Genomic DNA, 13,265 nt, shown 5'->3' with positions numbered 1-13,265 from the left:
AGCTTACGAGTCCTGGCCTTGGTTCGACGTCACCAAGGCAGACGGCAAATCCAGTATCATTCCCTGAAGTGTGAAGCCGCACGACAGATACTTCACAATTGACGCGCCACCAAGGTACCCAATCGCCATTCCGTCGTTAGTGCACACCATGGCTCCATCAGGAAGACCGTTGGCAGACAGATTAATTTTACTCCCCATTATCCCAGTGACTTCAACCGGAACAATGGCATAAGGAGGGCCGAATTGTACGGCACAGTACGAAAGAAATAAGCGTGAACGCTCATCGTTGGAACCACACCAAAAGAGGCCATCGTGCATGCAATAAGCCGGTTATCCTCCGGGATGATCACTTTAAATACGGCGAAGTCCAGATCCGCCGAGCTTTTCCAGCAGACGTCGTTCCCGAGTTCGAACCCATGGATTATTTCCATCTCATTGTCATCCGGAATGAGCTTCTCAATGACAACACGAGGCTTATCCGCCCCGGACGGTTGTAGACGGCTATTGCACTTCTCATCTTTGACGCTCAACGGATGAAGGTGGAGGAAGTGTGCGAGCTCCTTCTTGAAGTCACTGCTCAAGGCACCAACTAAGCGTTCGTCGACCCACAATCCCAAGTTGGTCAGCAAGTACAAATTCGTCGACGTTTGAAACACAACCAGAGCAGTTGACGTGGTAACAACGTTGGATGACAGACTGATCGAGATTCGGACGACCGACTTCCACACGTTCGACTGGACTCGAGGGTGCACTGTAGCCAGCTCTTCTGCGGCCCAAACCTTGCCCCTGATGGTTGCTGCAGCAGCTTTGTCTTGAATCTTGACAAGTAAGTGGAGATCGTCGCCATCAGCTTCGTCCGCAGGGAAATCGGCTGCAAAATCGCCGATGCAAAGAGTTGGGTTCATTTTCGTCCGCTCCGTCATGATGGCATCGATTCTGTCGGAAACCTTGCCAAGCTTCAGCTGCTCCACGTCGGGGTCCGCGAACTTGAGCCACTCGCCGCCTTCCTTGGCTAGATGCAAGGTCATTCGGTCCGCTGGGAACTGGTAGCCCATTTTCGCTTGGGATCGCTTGCTTGGCGTCTGCGACAGTCTCATGCTTCTCGATAGCCAAAGTGAAGGAGCGACCATTGTGTGTCAGCATACCATTCATCGTCTTCATTGTCTTTGAGCTACGCTTCAGCTGGCCGAAAGGAGGCTTGAGCTTGCGACGGGAGGATGGAACCGAAAATGACCCGAGCGAGAATATGGTCATGCCTTTTCCCAGAAACTTGAGCGGAGCAATTGTACTTGATGTGCAAGCAGGCTAGCGTCATATTATGATGATACACGTAATAGTATGTTGGACAACAGGTGCCACTTCAGCTTTAACCTCTGTCGTCGCAGTACAGTAACCCACGTCGATACGCCACTAAGCTTCACACCAGCAAAAACACAAACAACAAGGTCGGCACAACAGTAAAAAGTCACGCAATGTATTTCAGGCGGATAAATCTCTGTACAGGTTTGATGGGGTTCCTCAGTAAAAGTTAGATTTCTATGGAAGATTTCTCATCGTATAGATCAGTGTGGTGGTACGTTTATCCTCACAGGAACCCCGGGGCAACAATATGCAACACGCATCCTCTTCTACTGGTTGGCTCGGCGTTCTTCAGGAAAAAATTAGAGTTTAGTTAGCGCCACATCGACGCCCGAGGACGTCTCGACGGCTAGTGTATTTTTTCATCCTCAGAAGCTCTGAGAGGCAGGGCCCCCGCTGCTCACACAATATTCCTGGTCGCATCCACCGCCTTGGCTGTCCAATCTGAAAATGAGAAGCAAGTGCAACGCTCGAGTGTTGCTGGCGATCGCCGCCACTCATTTTTAACGGGTCAAGAACCTGTACAATATGATGTGGGTCTGGACCCGTGAACCCGCTACTTGTCAAATTCTATACTGAAAGGAGGATTATTATTATACGGCCTGCTCCGCCTGTGCTCCGCCACCTCTGCTTGCCGCTGCTGCCTCCCGATCATGACGCCCCGGTCGCCAGGCGGCGAACGTGCGCGCCCGCCCGCCAGTCAGCATGACCGCGATCTCGTCCCTGTTATGCCTGAGATGTAGCTGTTTATCTGCGCCTCTGCTGTCGTGCGGGTTCGAAGAGGCCCCATCACTCCCACCCCCCACCCTCCGTAGAGAACACTCGCTCCTGAAACGCTGATGACGATATCTTGTCGAGGTGGATGCGTGCTAGCAGAGCAATAGAGGGAGTCGATTCTCACCGTCATCGCGAAACCACTTCAGTACGTCTCCTCAGCGAGTTCTGGCGAACGTACGAAGTCGGAGTCCAGATACTGCTAGACCGCGCGCTTAATCGTGAAGGTGGATCGAGCTTTTTTTGGCAGAGAAGGATGCTACTGGGGCGGCGGCTTCAACGTCTGGATAGACCACCTGAACACAATACAGACAGCAAAATCTACTAGTCGTAGTGCGAGTAAAAACAAAAATGATAACACTAAAGAGTATCCTCTCGTTGAGTGCCGAATTTGAACCTTCAAACACACCAATAGCGCATGTGGTGTATGAGCTTCAGGGTTATCTCGCAGTACTCTTGGAGTACTGTAGTATCGTGTTGAATCCAGCAAACTACTAGTAGTAGTGAATACTAAATGCTGGAGTGATAACCGGAGAGAACTACGTGATCTGTCAAGGTTACAAGTGCAAACGCGCATGGGTATCATCAAAGAAGATTTCGTTTCGATGCTCACAGTGACGAGGGAGTAAAAGACGACTATCCAAGACAGCAGTGTCACGATCGGCAGTTTCCACCAAACAGATATCCAAGACAACCGGCACGAAGGTTATAAAAGTCTTGAACCGATGTATAGCTCTCAAAAACTACGTGGACACATAAAGGAGGAACCAGAGATAGGATCGACAGAGCGTGCTATTAGAACGAAGAAATCATGATTTATTGCATACACTGCTCAGGAGCGAGGGACAGCCTCAATTGCTCTGTATTGGCAGGCATTCATCCAATAAAAAATCCACATTAGAACGTATCAACGCCAAGTTGGGACGCATAATGAAGACATACGCTGCGAATGGCCACTCTCGTGTCGTCCCGCGTGATCCGCTGATGAAACCGGACGAGGCGACCGCACCCGACTTGGCTTGTGGGACTCGTAGAACTTGTCGACGGCTGCTTGGTCCAGCACAGTTTGTCGGTCTCGAATGTTTTGGCGGATGGCCGACACCTTGCACTTCAGTCGGTCGGCCTCGCTCTCCTGGCGAGCAGCACGTTGCACGCCATGTCAGTCGGTGGCCGCAACGGCCCTAGCCATTCCGTCTAAACGCACCTGTCTCTCAACCGCGTTCATGACCGTCATGGAGGCGTTGAGCAGGTTGGAGGCCAACAGCTCGAGTGCCTGCTGAGCCTGGTTGTGTGCCTCATCCAGGTGTGCCTTGGAGACGACGGTCTTCCTGACACCGTCCGCCCTGCAGCCGAACGCCGACTCGTAGAGCGCCGCCACCTCCTTCATGTACGCGACGCTCTTCTCGAAGCTGCTCCAGACGTCGGCGTCGGCGGCGGCGCCGTCCTCCATCCTGCTGGCTTGGCGCGCTCAGATCTGATCCCGCGACTTCAAGCTCCCTTTCGTCCAATCGCGACGCCGTACTTAGCCGGCGCCGCCCCAAAGATCGTAAGCGGCAAAGGGGGGACGACCGCAGTGTTAAGCAAGAAAAGAAGCCGCCGCCGACGGACACGAGAGAGAAAGAGAGAGGGGCCCAGAGACCATCACTCTTGTTTCTGCGGCGAACCCCATGAGCAGCAGCGCGCGCGCCAAGCAGACGCGCCTGCTGCGGCAGGCCAGCGTGCTGCACGAGCTGCAGGAGACGCAGGAGAAGGACTCGCTGGACGGGCGCTACGCGCGCCTCATGGCGGAGCTCGCGGCGCTCTGCAGCGACCGCAGCAGCGTCATCACGGCCGAGTCGCTGCAGTTCTTCGCCACCAGCGGCCGCGCCGAGCCCGTCAAGCTCGAGCGCGCGCCCGAGCGCGCCGCCGACGCGCAGCAGAAGACCGGCGCCTCGTCCGCGTCCGCCTCCAAGGACGACCTGCTGAGCGCCGACGCCGCGCGCCGCCAGCGCGTGGAGGAGCTCACGCGCTTCTTCATGGAGGCCAAGTCGGACATCGAGTTCGCGCTGGGCGGCGGCCGCGACTTCCACGACGCCAAGGACAAGGACAAGGAGGCCGAGAGCGAGCGCGACGAGGAGCGCGACGAGGCCGACGACGACGACGACGACAAGGACGACGCGCTGGACCCCGAGAAGCGTCTGGCCAAGCTGCACGCCCGCCTGCTCAAGGACAAGCTGGACAACCGCGTGTACAACGTGATGCTGGGCCAGATCCGGGAGCAGGACCCGGCGCTGTACGGCGCCATCCTGTGCCACCCGCTGGTCACGGGCGTGGACCCGAAGAAGGACAAGAAGAAGAAGAAGAAGCGGAAGGACAGAGAGCGCAAGGAGAAGCAGCCCTCGCAGGCCGGCGTCGGAGCGGGCATGCTAACGCCCGACTTGACGGCGGAACCGCTGTCGGACGAAGACATGAAGACCAACATCAGTCGCTTTGTGGCGAAGAGCATCGCCGAAGGATCACTGCAGGGGCTTATGCTCGCGGCGAAGCTTGTGCTGTCGTTCCTGGACCATCAGAATAAGGTGAATGATGCAGCACCGCCCACGTTTCCGCTGGCCTCGCATCTGCGAGTGTTGCGGGGAGAGAAAGCGCCGGAATACAAGGCGAAGAAGGCATCAGCCACGGCAGCGTCGGCGACGAAGGAAGTCACGACACCGACGAAAGCGGATCAGGCCATGACGGACACCACGCTCGAAAGCGCGGAAGGCAACTTCGAGTCGGACTTGCAAAGTGTTGTTCTTGAAGCTGCAGCTTCCGCTGAAATGGATTTGGATTCGGACAGTGGATCGATTGCCAAGCTCCGCGCCAGATTGAGTCGGTTTGGTGGCGATGGAGATGAAGGTGACGATGATGACGATGATGACGATGAGCGCGGAGAAGGCGCGGACAGCCTTGAAGGAGAAGGCGTGGATGAAGATGCGCTGATGGCGCGTGCGATTGCCTTATCGCTTTCTCCCGAGGTGAACTTGCGGGATCAAAACGCATCAACTGATGCTCCATCAACCCCCAAGAGCGAGAGCGCGCCGGATGGAGATGTTTCGGGTGAAAATGAACACCCCATTGTGAAAACTCGCCCGCCAAAGTTTTCTGCTGAGGAACTGCAAGAGCTTGGCCCGTTTACACTTCCGGGTGATTCCATTGCTGATGTCGATGGAGCAACCGTTGTAATGGCACTGATAATCCAGATGACAAAGGTATGCATGGAGTACCTGAAGTCTTGCCAGGAGGGCGTGCTCCCCAACAAATCGCCTGTTCAGCCGCATCCGCTGACGTTCATGCTCCTGAATTCGTTGTTAAGGGATCTGCACACGACAGTCGCTCCTCATTCTCGGTGGGCTGAAACCCCTAACTGGGCAGCTAAGTGGCGTTTGTTTTCGTCATGCTCGATGCTGTCGCTCTTCCGAATCCTGGAAGTACACTTCTTCCACGTTGAGGTGATGGGTATTGCACCAGCGTCGGTTGGTCTTGGTCAGATTCCCAAGTTGAATCCCCAGCGCGATGAAGGTGCTACTGAAGGTGGCAACCCGCTGTTGGAGAGCTTGAAGAGCTTAGTCCTGAATTACATCTCTGTCGAGAGCCTCCAACTTGATCCTGAGCAGGATTTCGTTGGTCCAATCATATGTTCAACTGCATCTTCATGCTCCCCAGTCGACGTGCAAAATGCTGCTGCATATTATTGCGCTCGTATTCGTGAACAAGCAATGGCAGCTTGGGTACGAGCTTTTGCTATTTTCTACGACGTGCAGAAGGAACGGCATATGCTACTGGCATCTAGGCTCGCCGAGTGCCTTAAGCTTGCCCGAACTGGTGAACAAAATGCTGAGTGGAAGTTTCACCAACTAGACATTCTATGCGCTCGGTTGGCGCTGCCAGATATGGCGCAACTTTTTGTTCCCACCTGTGTAGATGTTATTGAACACGACAGCAAGACTGAGCGAGGACAGAAAAGCCAAAATGGAAGTGACCCCAGCGTGAAACCAATCGATGATGGTGCTCTTCAAAACGCTGCGTCAAAAACGGGGAGAATCAAAGCAAAGTGGAGCCCTGCCGTTATTAGGGCTTCTCTCGATTCTGGATCCCTGAGTGCACGATGCCTCTGTGACTATATATCTAGTCACGGACCTCCTGGTCTCCTGGATGCGATTATGGATATTCCCGGCAGCGGTCCAAGTGATGAGGCACTAAACACTGACACGTTGGCAAGTGCATACGAGGAAATGTGGGACATGGGTCGCAAGCAAAAAGCGGAAGCGCTGGAATGTATTAACCGCCTTCCCAGCCTAATTGACTTACTCCGCGAAAGCATTTTGTCGACAGGGTGGCACGACTTTTCGTTTAAAGACAGCTATGAATTAGTGCACGCCCCATTACTGCCACTTCTCGAGAAAGGAGACGATTCTTCACACACACCCGCCCTAAATGCTCGAGTTGTCCTGCTCCGATCACTCCAAGATTTAATGATTCAACGCCTAGGTGGCTCACGCGGTGATGAACCACCCGCGTTAGAGTTTGACGCATCGCGATGCGCAGAAACTATGACTCTGTCCGATGGAAATCGAACGGCAAAACAATATACGGCAAAGCAGTGGGGAATGGTGATGGCTACGACAGATTGTCCTCCTAATACCGGCATCCACGAGTGGGGCGTTCGTCTCGATCGATGTGAAAAGGGACATATTTTTCTTGGTGTATGTACCAGAGATGCTTCCGTGGCAACATACGTGGGTGGTGACCGACAGGGATGGGGACTCATTGGAACCCGAGCGCTGTGGCATGCCCGTAGTAAAGTTCGCGGAGACTACGGAGATGGTTTCACCACGGGCAGCGTTGTACGGGTTCGACTTAATACGGATAGTGGAGCGCTTTCGTTTGGTATTGGAGATAGTGACTGGGGCATTGCATTTGACGGATTGACTCAACACGGTACGTTGTATCCTGCGATTGGTCTGTACCAGCGAGACGACCAAGTGACGATTCTACCCGTGCAACGGACTACGGATGCGAACTTTGCTGCGTCTTCGAGTGGCGAGATGATGGAGCCTAAGGGTGTTGTGATTCCTGCTGTTCTGAAGCCGTTCTTACATCACGCAGGAGCCCTGTTAGAGTCTTGCTGCTCGTACTTATCCAGTCCTGCGCTCAATGACTTGAGCATCACGTCAGAACAGCAATCCGCGTTGTCTGCAGTTCAGAAGCTTGAGCGCATTCGTGACTACGAGCAATTAGTAGCATCATACCCGCTGCTGTTTTCGATGGTGACTCCGCTGATTAGCTCGTTAAGCCTTATCCGGAACTACCATGGTCTATCTTCGACGCTGGCAATGACCTTTGTACCTTGGTGCATTCGCACTATGCAGTGCATTGAGAGAGTGATCCAAGCTCTTCGAACGCTGGCACCGTCTAGCGAGGACGGCGACCAGGTATCGCCTGGCAACCTTGTGCTCAGTGTTGCTGGGGAATGGGAGTTAAAGAGCATGGCTGCTGGCAATATTCCAGCCCAGCAGTACCATCTTACTCTTTCACAAGACAAGGATGGATCGATGCAAGGACGCAGCAGCGGCTCGTTTACAACGGTGACACTAAATGGTATTGCACGGGGAACAAAGGTATCATTTGTGGAAACGTGGCGCCAAGGAGGTACCTGCTTGGTGGAGGGGCGTCTCCGTGCTGATGGCACGGTATTCACAGGAAGCTATGAAGACACTAAGAGTCACACAAGTGGTTGCATTGTGGGAAGCAAGATCTCGCAAGATACAAAAGACACTGATGGACGGCAGTGGGTGAGTAATCAGCTCGTTATTCTGGAAATGGTGATCGCCAACTTGTTAGGATACTTCGGTCATGCTTTGACCAGTTTGGAAAACGACGATCTGCTTGTTGACAATGTGACTACGGCTACTCTTAGTTTGGACGACGTCGTCAAGAGTGATGTAAGTGAAAGTGATGACGGCGATGTATCGAAGTTGGCATCGTCCGAGTGCTCGGTTGATGAATATGACGAGTGGGTAAGCAGCAGCTTGCTTGAGGGCGGGTTACCTCTCCATACCGTACAAGCTCATTTAAAGAGTGTGCTTGAGCGTACTTCGGAGATTTCTGGGCTTGGTGCTGCTTCAGCTGTTGGAAGTTTGCCTGTGCTCACCGACGCTACCAAAACCTGGATGCAGTGTGTGCTGCCAAAAACACTTTCAACACCTCTTCCCAACCTCGACAGCACGCCTGTTGCTGGAGCTCGTGTGAATAGCTCATTCTTGAAAGATCTCATCGAAAATCGCGGTGAAGCAGCAGCGCTAGATCGGTGGGTATCTAAACATGTGGGGGAGTCACCTTTTGTGCGATTAGGAGGGGAGCCAATGAAGGCTACCCGGCGTACCGTTTGCGCCGCAATGATCTGGCACAGCGGCTCTTTGAGCTCTATCAAGAAACACATCGAAAATTCGCCGAGCAACTTTGCAGAGAGTGACGTTCGGCCACACGACAATTTGATGCACATTTGGCGGGCTGCTCAACGAGTGATTGAGTGGGCAATCCGGGCCAAAAATTCTATGGGCTCCTCGTACACAGTTGTGGCTGGTCTGGCAATCCGGAAAGCCCAGTTCTTGCTGGAGATTGAACCTAGCGCAAAGGCTTTGGCAGCCGCTGAGGCCGTATATGCTCTGACGTCAGTGGACAGCGGGACTCAAAGGATAGCAGCGAAGTCAGCCGTGTACGAGTGTGCCGAGCGTATATACAGTGATGTGCTAGTACAAGTTGCACGTTTTGTGGAAGCTCCTATTCGTGTGTCGACGCTACAGTCAAATATGCTAAGGAATTGTACGGCGGCATTCCTGCGGACAATTGGGATGTTGTCTTTCCGAAATTTCGTCGGGGACTCTGGGAGTAACCATCGCGGAGTGTTGACTGCAGAACGTCATGAAGCTATTCAATCCTCGTTTGCATTGTCCAGCGCTCTGCAGTGGTTGTCGCCGACACTAGCCGATTTGAAAACCAACGGTAGTCGTGGCTCGCCTCTTGGTAAGGACTTTGGGGATTTTGGTGTTAGCGTAGTATCGGCAACTTCCGGTGCGAGCCCAGGCAGTCCTACAGAGTCGTCACACTACCTCAGCGGTCTTGGCGGCTGCGGGAAGCATTTGAAGAATGACCTCAGGGAGTCTTTTGAATCGCTGTATGGCTATCTGAGCGCGTCATTATCTAGGGCTACGTGGGCTCATGACGCGGACCTGCAGCTAGTCATTTTGTTAGCGTGGGGGATTATCATCCAGCCAGATGATCATTCGTTTTTGTCACGTGTTGGCATTTTCAGAGTGCTGCAAACAGTGTTGGATGAAGCAAGGGGTTCTAGCGATATGACGTTGACCGATGGTTCGGCGAGCTCATCATTTAATTCTCCTGACGATGCAGTTTTAATCGCGGAGAATAAGAAGAAGATTGTCCAGGCTGCATTAAAAGTGGTGCACCTATTAGCCGCACAAGTTGCTCATGCCAGTGATACAGCAGATGGACTTCTCAGTGCGTCTGACCTTCCATCTACGCCGGGTTTCAGTTTGGGATCTATTCCACTCTTGCGCAAGCCTTCAGGTCCCGAAACGCTTGGCAAGTCCGTATTCCACATGCTGTATACAGAATTGAAAAATTCTTTGGAAGAGATGCGACAAACTCGAGGAAATATGGCTGTGGACGCCCCGTCTACAGCTTTTGTGACGGATCCTACGCAATCCGGTGACCCGGGATCGGAAGTGGACTTTGGGGACGGACTGGACGATGCTCAGGAGTATTGTTTCCAAATCTGCTCCCTTCTGTACTCAGTAAGCGGCTCACCTGTTTGCAGGTCACACTTGTCTTCGTCTCGATGGCTACGTTTGCTGCTTGCTCTCGTTGATGTGAACTCACCTCAGATACAGCGACGCATTTTGAAGTTGCTTCGTCGGCTCTTACCGTCGCTTGATCCGTCTTCTATTCGAGTTCGTTACGACGAAGTTGAAAGTTTTGATATGGATAGTGACGATGAATATGATGCGGAGGGTCAGGACGAGCCGGATCACGCTTCTACGCTGATTAACTTTTTCGTAGGAATTGTGGGATCGAATAATCCTCCTAGTGTCGCTGAGGTGTTGCTTCGTCGACTTTCAAATTCCGACACTTCGAGAAAGACGGAGCACCCCAGTCCGGCAGAAGATACTGGGTTTAGCGCGGGAGGTCTCGCTGCTGAAGTAGTGCTGCTTCTTCGTTCGCTGTATGAATCCGACAAGTGGGCGGACTATTTGAATCGTGCAATTGCCGAAGCTTTTGCCTCAATCCCGCTAGCGTGTGTCACCGAACAGGAAGGAGCTGTCACAGAAACGGCTGATTCCGATGTTGAAATGGAAGACATGTCGAAAGAGACGCCATCTCTTGAGAGCTGGAACGCACAAACATCTAGTTATGCCAAGGCCTTGTCTGCACTATGCATACTGGACGGGCACATTGAAGGTCTCCATGTTGGCGGAACGGTGAAAATTATGCCGCGGTCCGGATCATCCTTACAGGAAATAGCCTTCCGAGGAGCAAGAGGTGTAATCGTAGCTTATGAGCCAGAAAAATCTGCAGCCGAGGTTTTGCTGCGCGGAAGCCGTGCAGATGAAAACAGTAACCAACAGCAGTCCTTGCTTTCGAGTCGCTCCATACCGGTAAGTGTCCATGGCGAAGGTTATGAGAGGCGCACCTTACTAACATTGATTTATGCATTTTGTATAGACACGGCCAGTTCGTGTGCCTATCGAAGATTTGTTCGCAGTTCCAGAAGTTGAGCTGCCAAATAACGCCTTTTCTGACGCGGTACTGAAATCGTTACTTGTCGAACGATTTCCGTACTTCTTGACTGAAGTGAAGAAGAGCCTCATGGAGGTGAACATCATGGACGCGCTTAACGAAGCCGACGAGGACGGTGGCAACGATGGAGATAGCGAAGACGACGATGATATGTCCAACGATGGTTCTTCGTCGCCGTCTGCGATGGATAGCGAAATGCCTAGTCGTGCTGGCGTTGATGAGTCTGACTCGGAGGCAAATGGTTCGCCTCGGCACCATAATAATAGTGCTGAAAGCACTTCACGGACAGAACCCACAGATGCAATGGCAGAAATGGAGAAGGAGTCACGTCTACATCGAATGCTGCTTTGTCAGCATGGACTTCGCGCTTCTGCTACACTACTGAAGAATGATTATTGCGCTGCGACATTGATTCGTGGTGTTGGTCCTAGTGGTCTAAAGGATCTACTGACCGTTGCCATTTCCGAGACACCAACGACAGCGGGAGTCGGAGATATCTCATCGCTGGAAGAGAGTTGGCTAATGTTGTGGTCTCGCTGGTACGTAATTAGAAGTGCTTATGCTGCACCGTCGCCCCCCGCAGATTCTAGCGAAGGAAAAACCAAGGCAAGCGATTCCGTGGAAGCTGACAACTTATCGCCGGGTCCTATGGTTCAGCAAATGATGGAGATGGGATTCCCGAAGGAATGGTGTGATGTTGCTCTGGCCCGCTGCTCTCAGAATGTTGAAGCCGCGATTAATTTCTGCTTTGAGCACAGTAGCGACATGGAGCGCCTTGTTGCTGAGTATCGATCGAGCCGAGGATCCGGTACAGAGGGCAGTTCAAGGTCATCACGAAAGGACGACTTTGAAACTATCAGTCCACTCCTCGAGCAGTTGTCTGAGATGGGATTCCCTTTTAACTGGTGCAAGAAGGCGCTAGCTGCAAACAGAAATAACGTAGATGCAGCCTTAACATGGATTTTGTCAAATGGCGAGGCATTGGAAGCTGAAGATCGGCGAGATGAGGAAGCTACGCTGCGGTCTTCCGGTGGAGACGCAGGTGATGGTAATGCTCCAAGTACGATCCCCGAAGGAGAAGACACTGTGCTAATGCCCAATCCGCTTCGTGCTGTCAGTGGCCAAGCCTGCATCGGAGAGCACGATTTGATGGTGGAAGGCCTGGTTGGTGGTGGCTTTGCTAGTGTTGGGGCACCTGATTGCCTCGTTTCAAGTGGACGCTGGTACTACGAAGCTATTCTACACACTAACGGTTGCATCCAAATCGGTTGGGCTGACGTAGCATTCTGTGGTGCTGCTGACCGCGGAGATGGAGTGGGAGATGGTGCCCACTCATGGGCTTATGACGGCTGGCGACAACAGCGGTGGCATGGCCGTTCGTCTCCGTGGGGCTCAAAGTGGAAACAAGGCGATGTTGTCGGTTGTGGCATTGACGCAGATGCAGGCACCATCATTTTCAGCTTAAATGGCAAGATGCGATCGGCCAACATGGGCGTCGCTTTCCGAGCTATTGACTTTGCGCGGGGGGTGTATCCATGTGCGAGTTTTAACAGAAGGGAACGTTTACAGTTTAATCTCGGTGGATCCCCATTCAAGTACCCCCCTCCACCAAGATTCCAGCCAATTTTGAATGTGCTCAGTGACTCTTATGACCTTACTTCAGTGCCGAAGGGTTTTGATGTAATTGGATCCCGAGAAGACTGTCTGGAAGAAAGCGTCGGTGAAGAAAATTATTCGAGTGATACTCGATACTTCGCTAGGGATATGCACCCATCAATGCTCCGGAGCTCAGGTCACAGCCGCAGTAGTGGTTTCACCTCTGGTGTGACGAAAGCAGATGCCTTGGCTGAAATCAAGGCTCTTCCCGATAATCGAGTGTATGTTGAGCTGCTGGTTGTGACACGGTCGCTTGCGATCTTGCAGGCGAGACGAGCCCTGTTGACGCTGCTTGCTAAATGGCCAACAGCAACAGTCGGGCCGTTCTCCGTATCAGCCTTCTTGTCCAGTGGGAATGCTACCTCCGAGAGTGAGGATTCGGCACGATTCATCGACTTCATCAAGTTGATTGCGAGTCTAAGTGCTCTACACGTGTCAAACGCACTACCTGGCGCGTCTCTAACGGTGCCAGACGGCGATGCTATTCATCTTCTTGATTCGGGTGCCACGGGTCGGTACGCGTTGGGTTTGCTTTCTGGAGTGGTGCAGTCGGCGTTGAACTATACTCTTTTGACAATAAAGTCAGAAGCTTACGAACCGAACCCTTTGGTGGATACCATTCTTTCGTGCATTTCATC

General features: G+C 52.8%; 4 protein-coding genes across 4 annotated transcripts; 2 read left to right on the top strand and 2 right to left on the bottom strand.

Moving 5' to 3' along the window:
* Nucleotides 1-197: 197 nt before the first annotated feature.
* Nucleotides 198-1,097, bottom strand: IUM83_04150 (Crinkler (CRN) family protein; the record flags this gene model as incomplete). The annotated part of the gene is made up of 1 exon (XM_067928205.1): nucleotides 198-1,097. The coding sequence occupies one exon, from the start codon at nucleotides 1,095-1,097 to the stop codon at nucleotides 198-200; it is 900 nt and encodes a 299-aa protein (XP_067793786.1).
* A 1,852-nt stretch (nucleotides 1,098-2,949) lies between these two features.
* On the bottom strand, nucleotides 2,950-3,583 carry IUM83_04149 (uncharacterized protein; the record flags this gene model as incomplete). The annotated part of the gene is made up of 3 exons (XM_067928204.1): nucleotides 2,950-2,993; nucleotides 3,076-3,265; nucleotides 3,338-3,583. 3 exons carry the CDS (start codon nucleotides 3,581-3,583, stop codon nucleotides 2,950-2,952), a joined length of 480 nt encoding a protein of 159 aa, XP_067793984.1.
* Nucleotides 3,584-3,800: 217 nt separating this feature from the next.
* On the top strand, nucleotides 3,801-5,509 carry IUM83_04148 (HECT E3 ubiquitin ligase; the record flags this gene model as incomplete). The annotated part of the gene is made up of 2 exons (XM_067928203.1): nucleotides 3,801-5,363; nucleotides 5,468-5,509. The coding sequence occupies 2 exons, from the start codon at nucleotides 3,801-3,803 to the stop codon at nucleotides 5,507-5,509; spliced, it is 1,605 nt and encodes a 534-aa protein (XP_067793985.1).
* A 5,296-nt stretch (nucleotides 5,510-10,805) lies between these two features.
* On the top strand, nucleotides 10,806-12,436 carry IUM83_04147 (putative HECT E3 ubiquitin ligase; the record flags this gene model as incomplete). The annotated part of the gene is made up of 4 exons (XM_067928202.1): nucleotides 10,806-10,829; nucleotides 10,897-11,212; nucleotides 11,555-12,135; nucleotides 12,254-12,436. The coding sequence occupies 4 exons, from the start codon at nucleotides 10,806-10,808 to the stop codon at nucleotides 12,434-12,436; spliced, it is 1,104 nt and encodes a 367-aa protein (XP_067793959.1).
* Between the last annotated feature and the right edge of the window lie 829 nt (nucleotides 12,437-13,265).

Source organism: Phytophthora cinnamomi (genome assembly GCF_018691715.1).
Source record: "Phytophthora cinnamomi strain GKB4 chromosome Unknown Contig27, whole genome shotgun sequence".
Taxonomy (NCBI): domain Eukaryota; phylum Oomycota; class Peronosporomycetes; order Peronosporales; family Peronosporaceae; genus Phytophthora; species Phytophthora cinnamomi.
The sequence above is the reverse complement of the archived record's forward strand: the minus strand, read 5'-3'. Positions and strand labels throughout refer to the sequence as shown.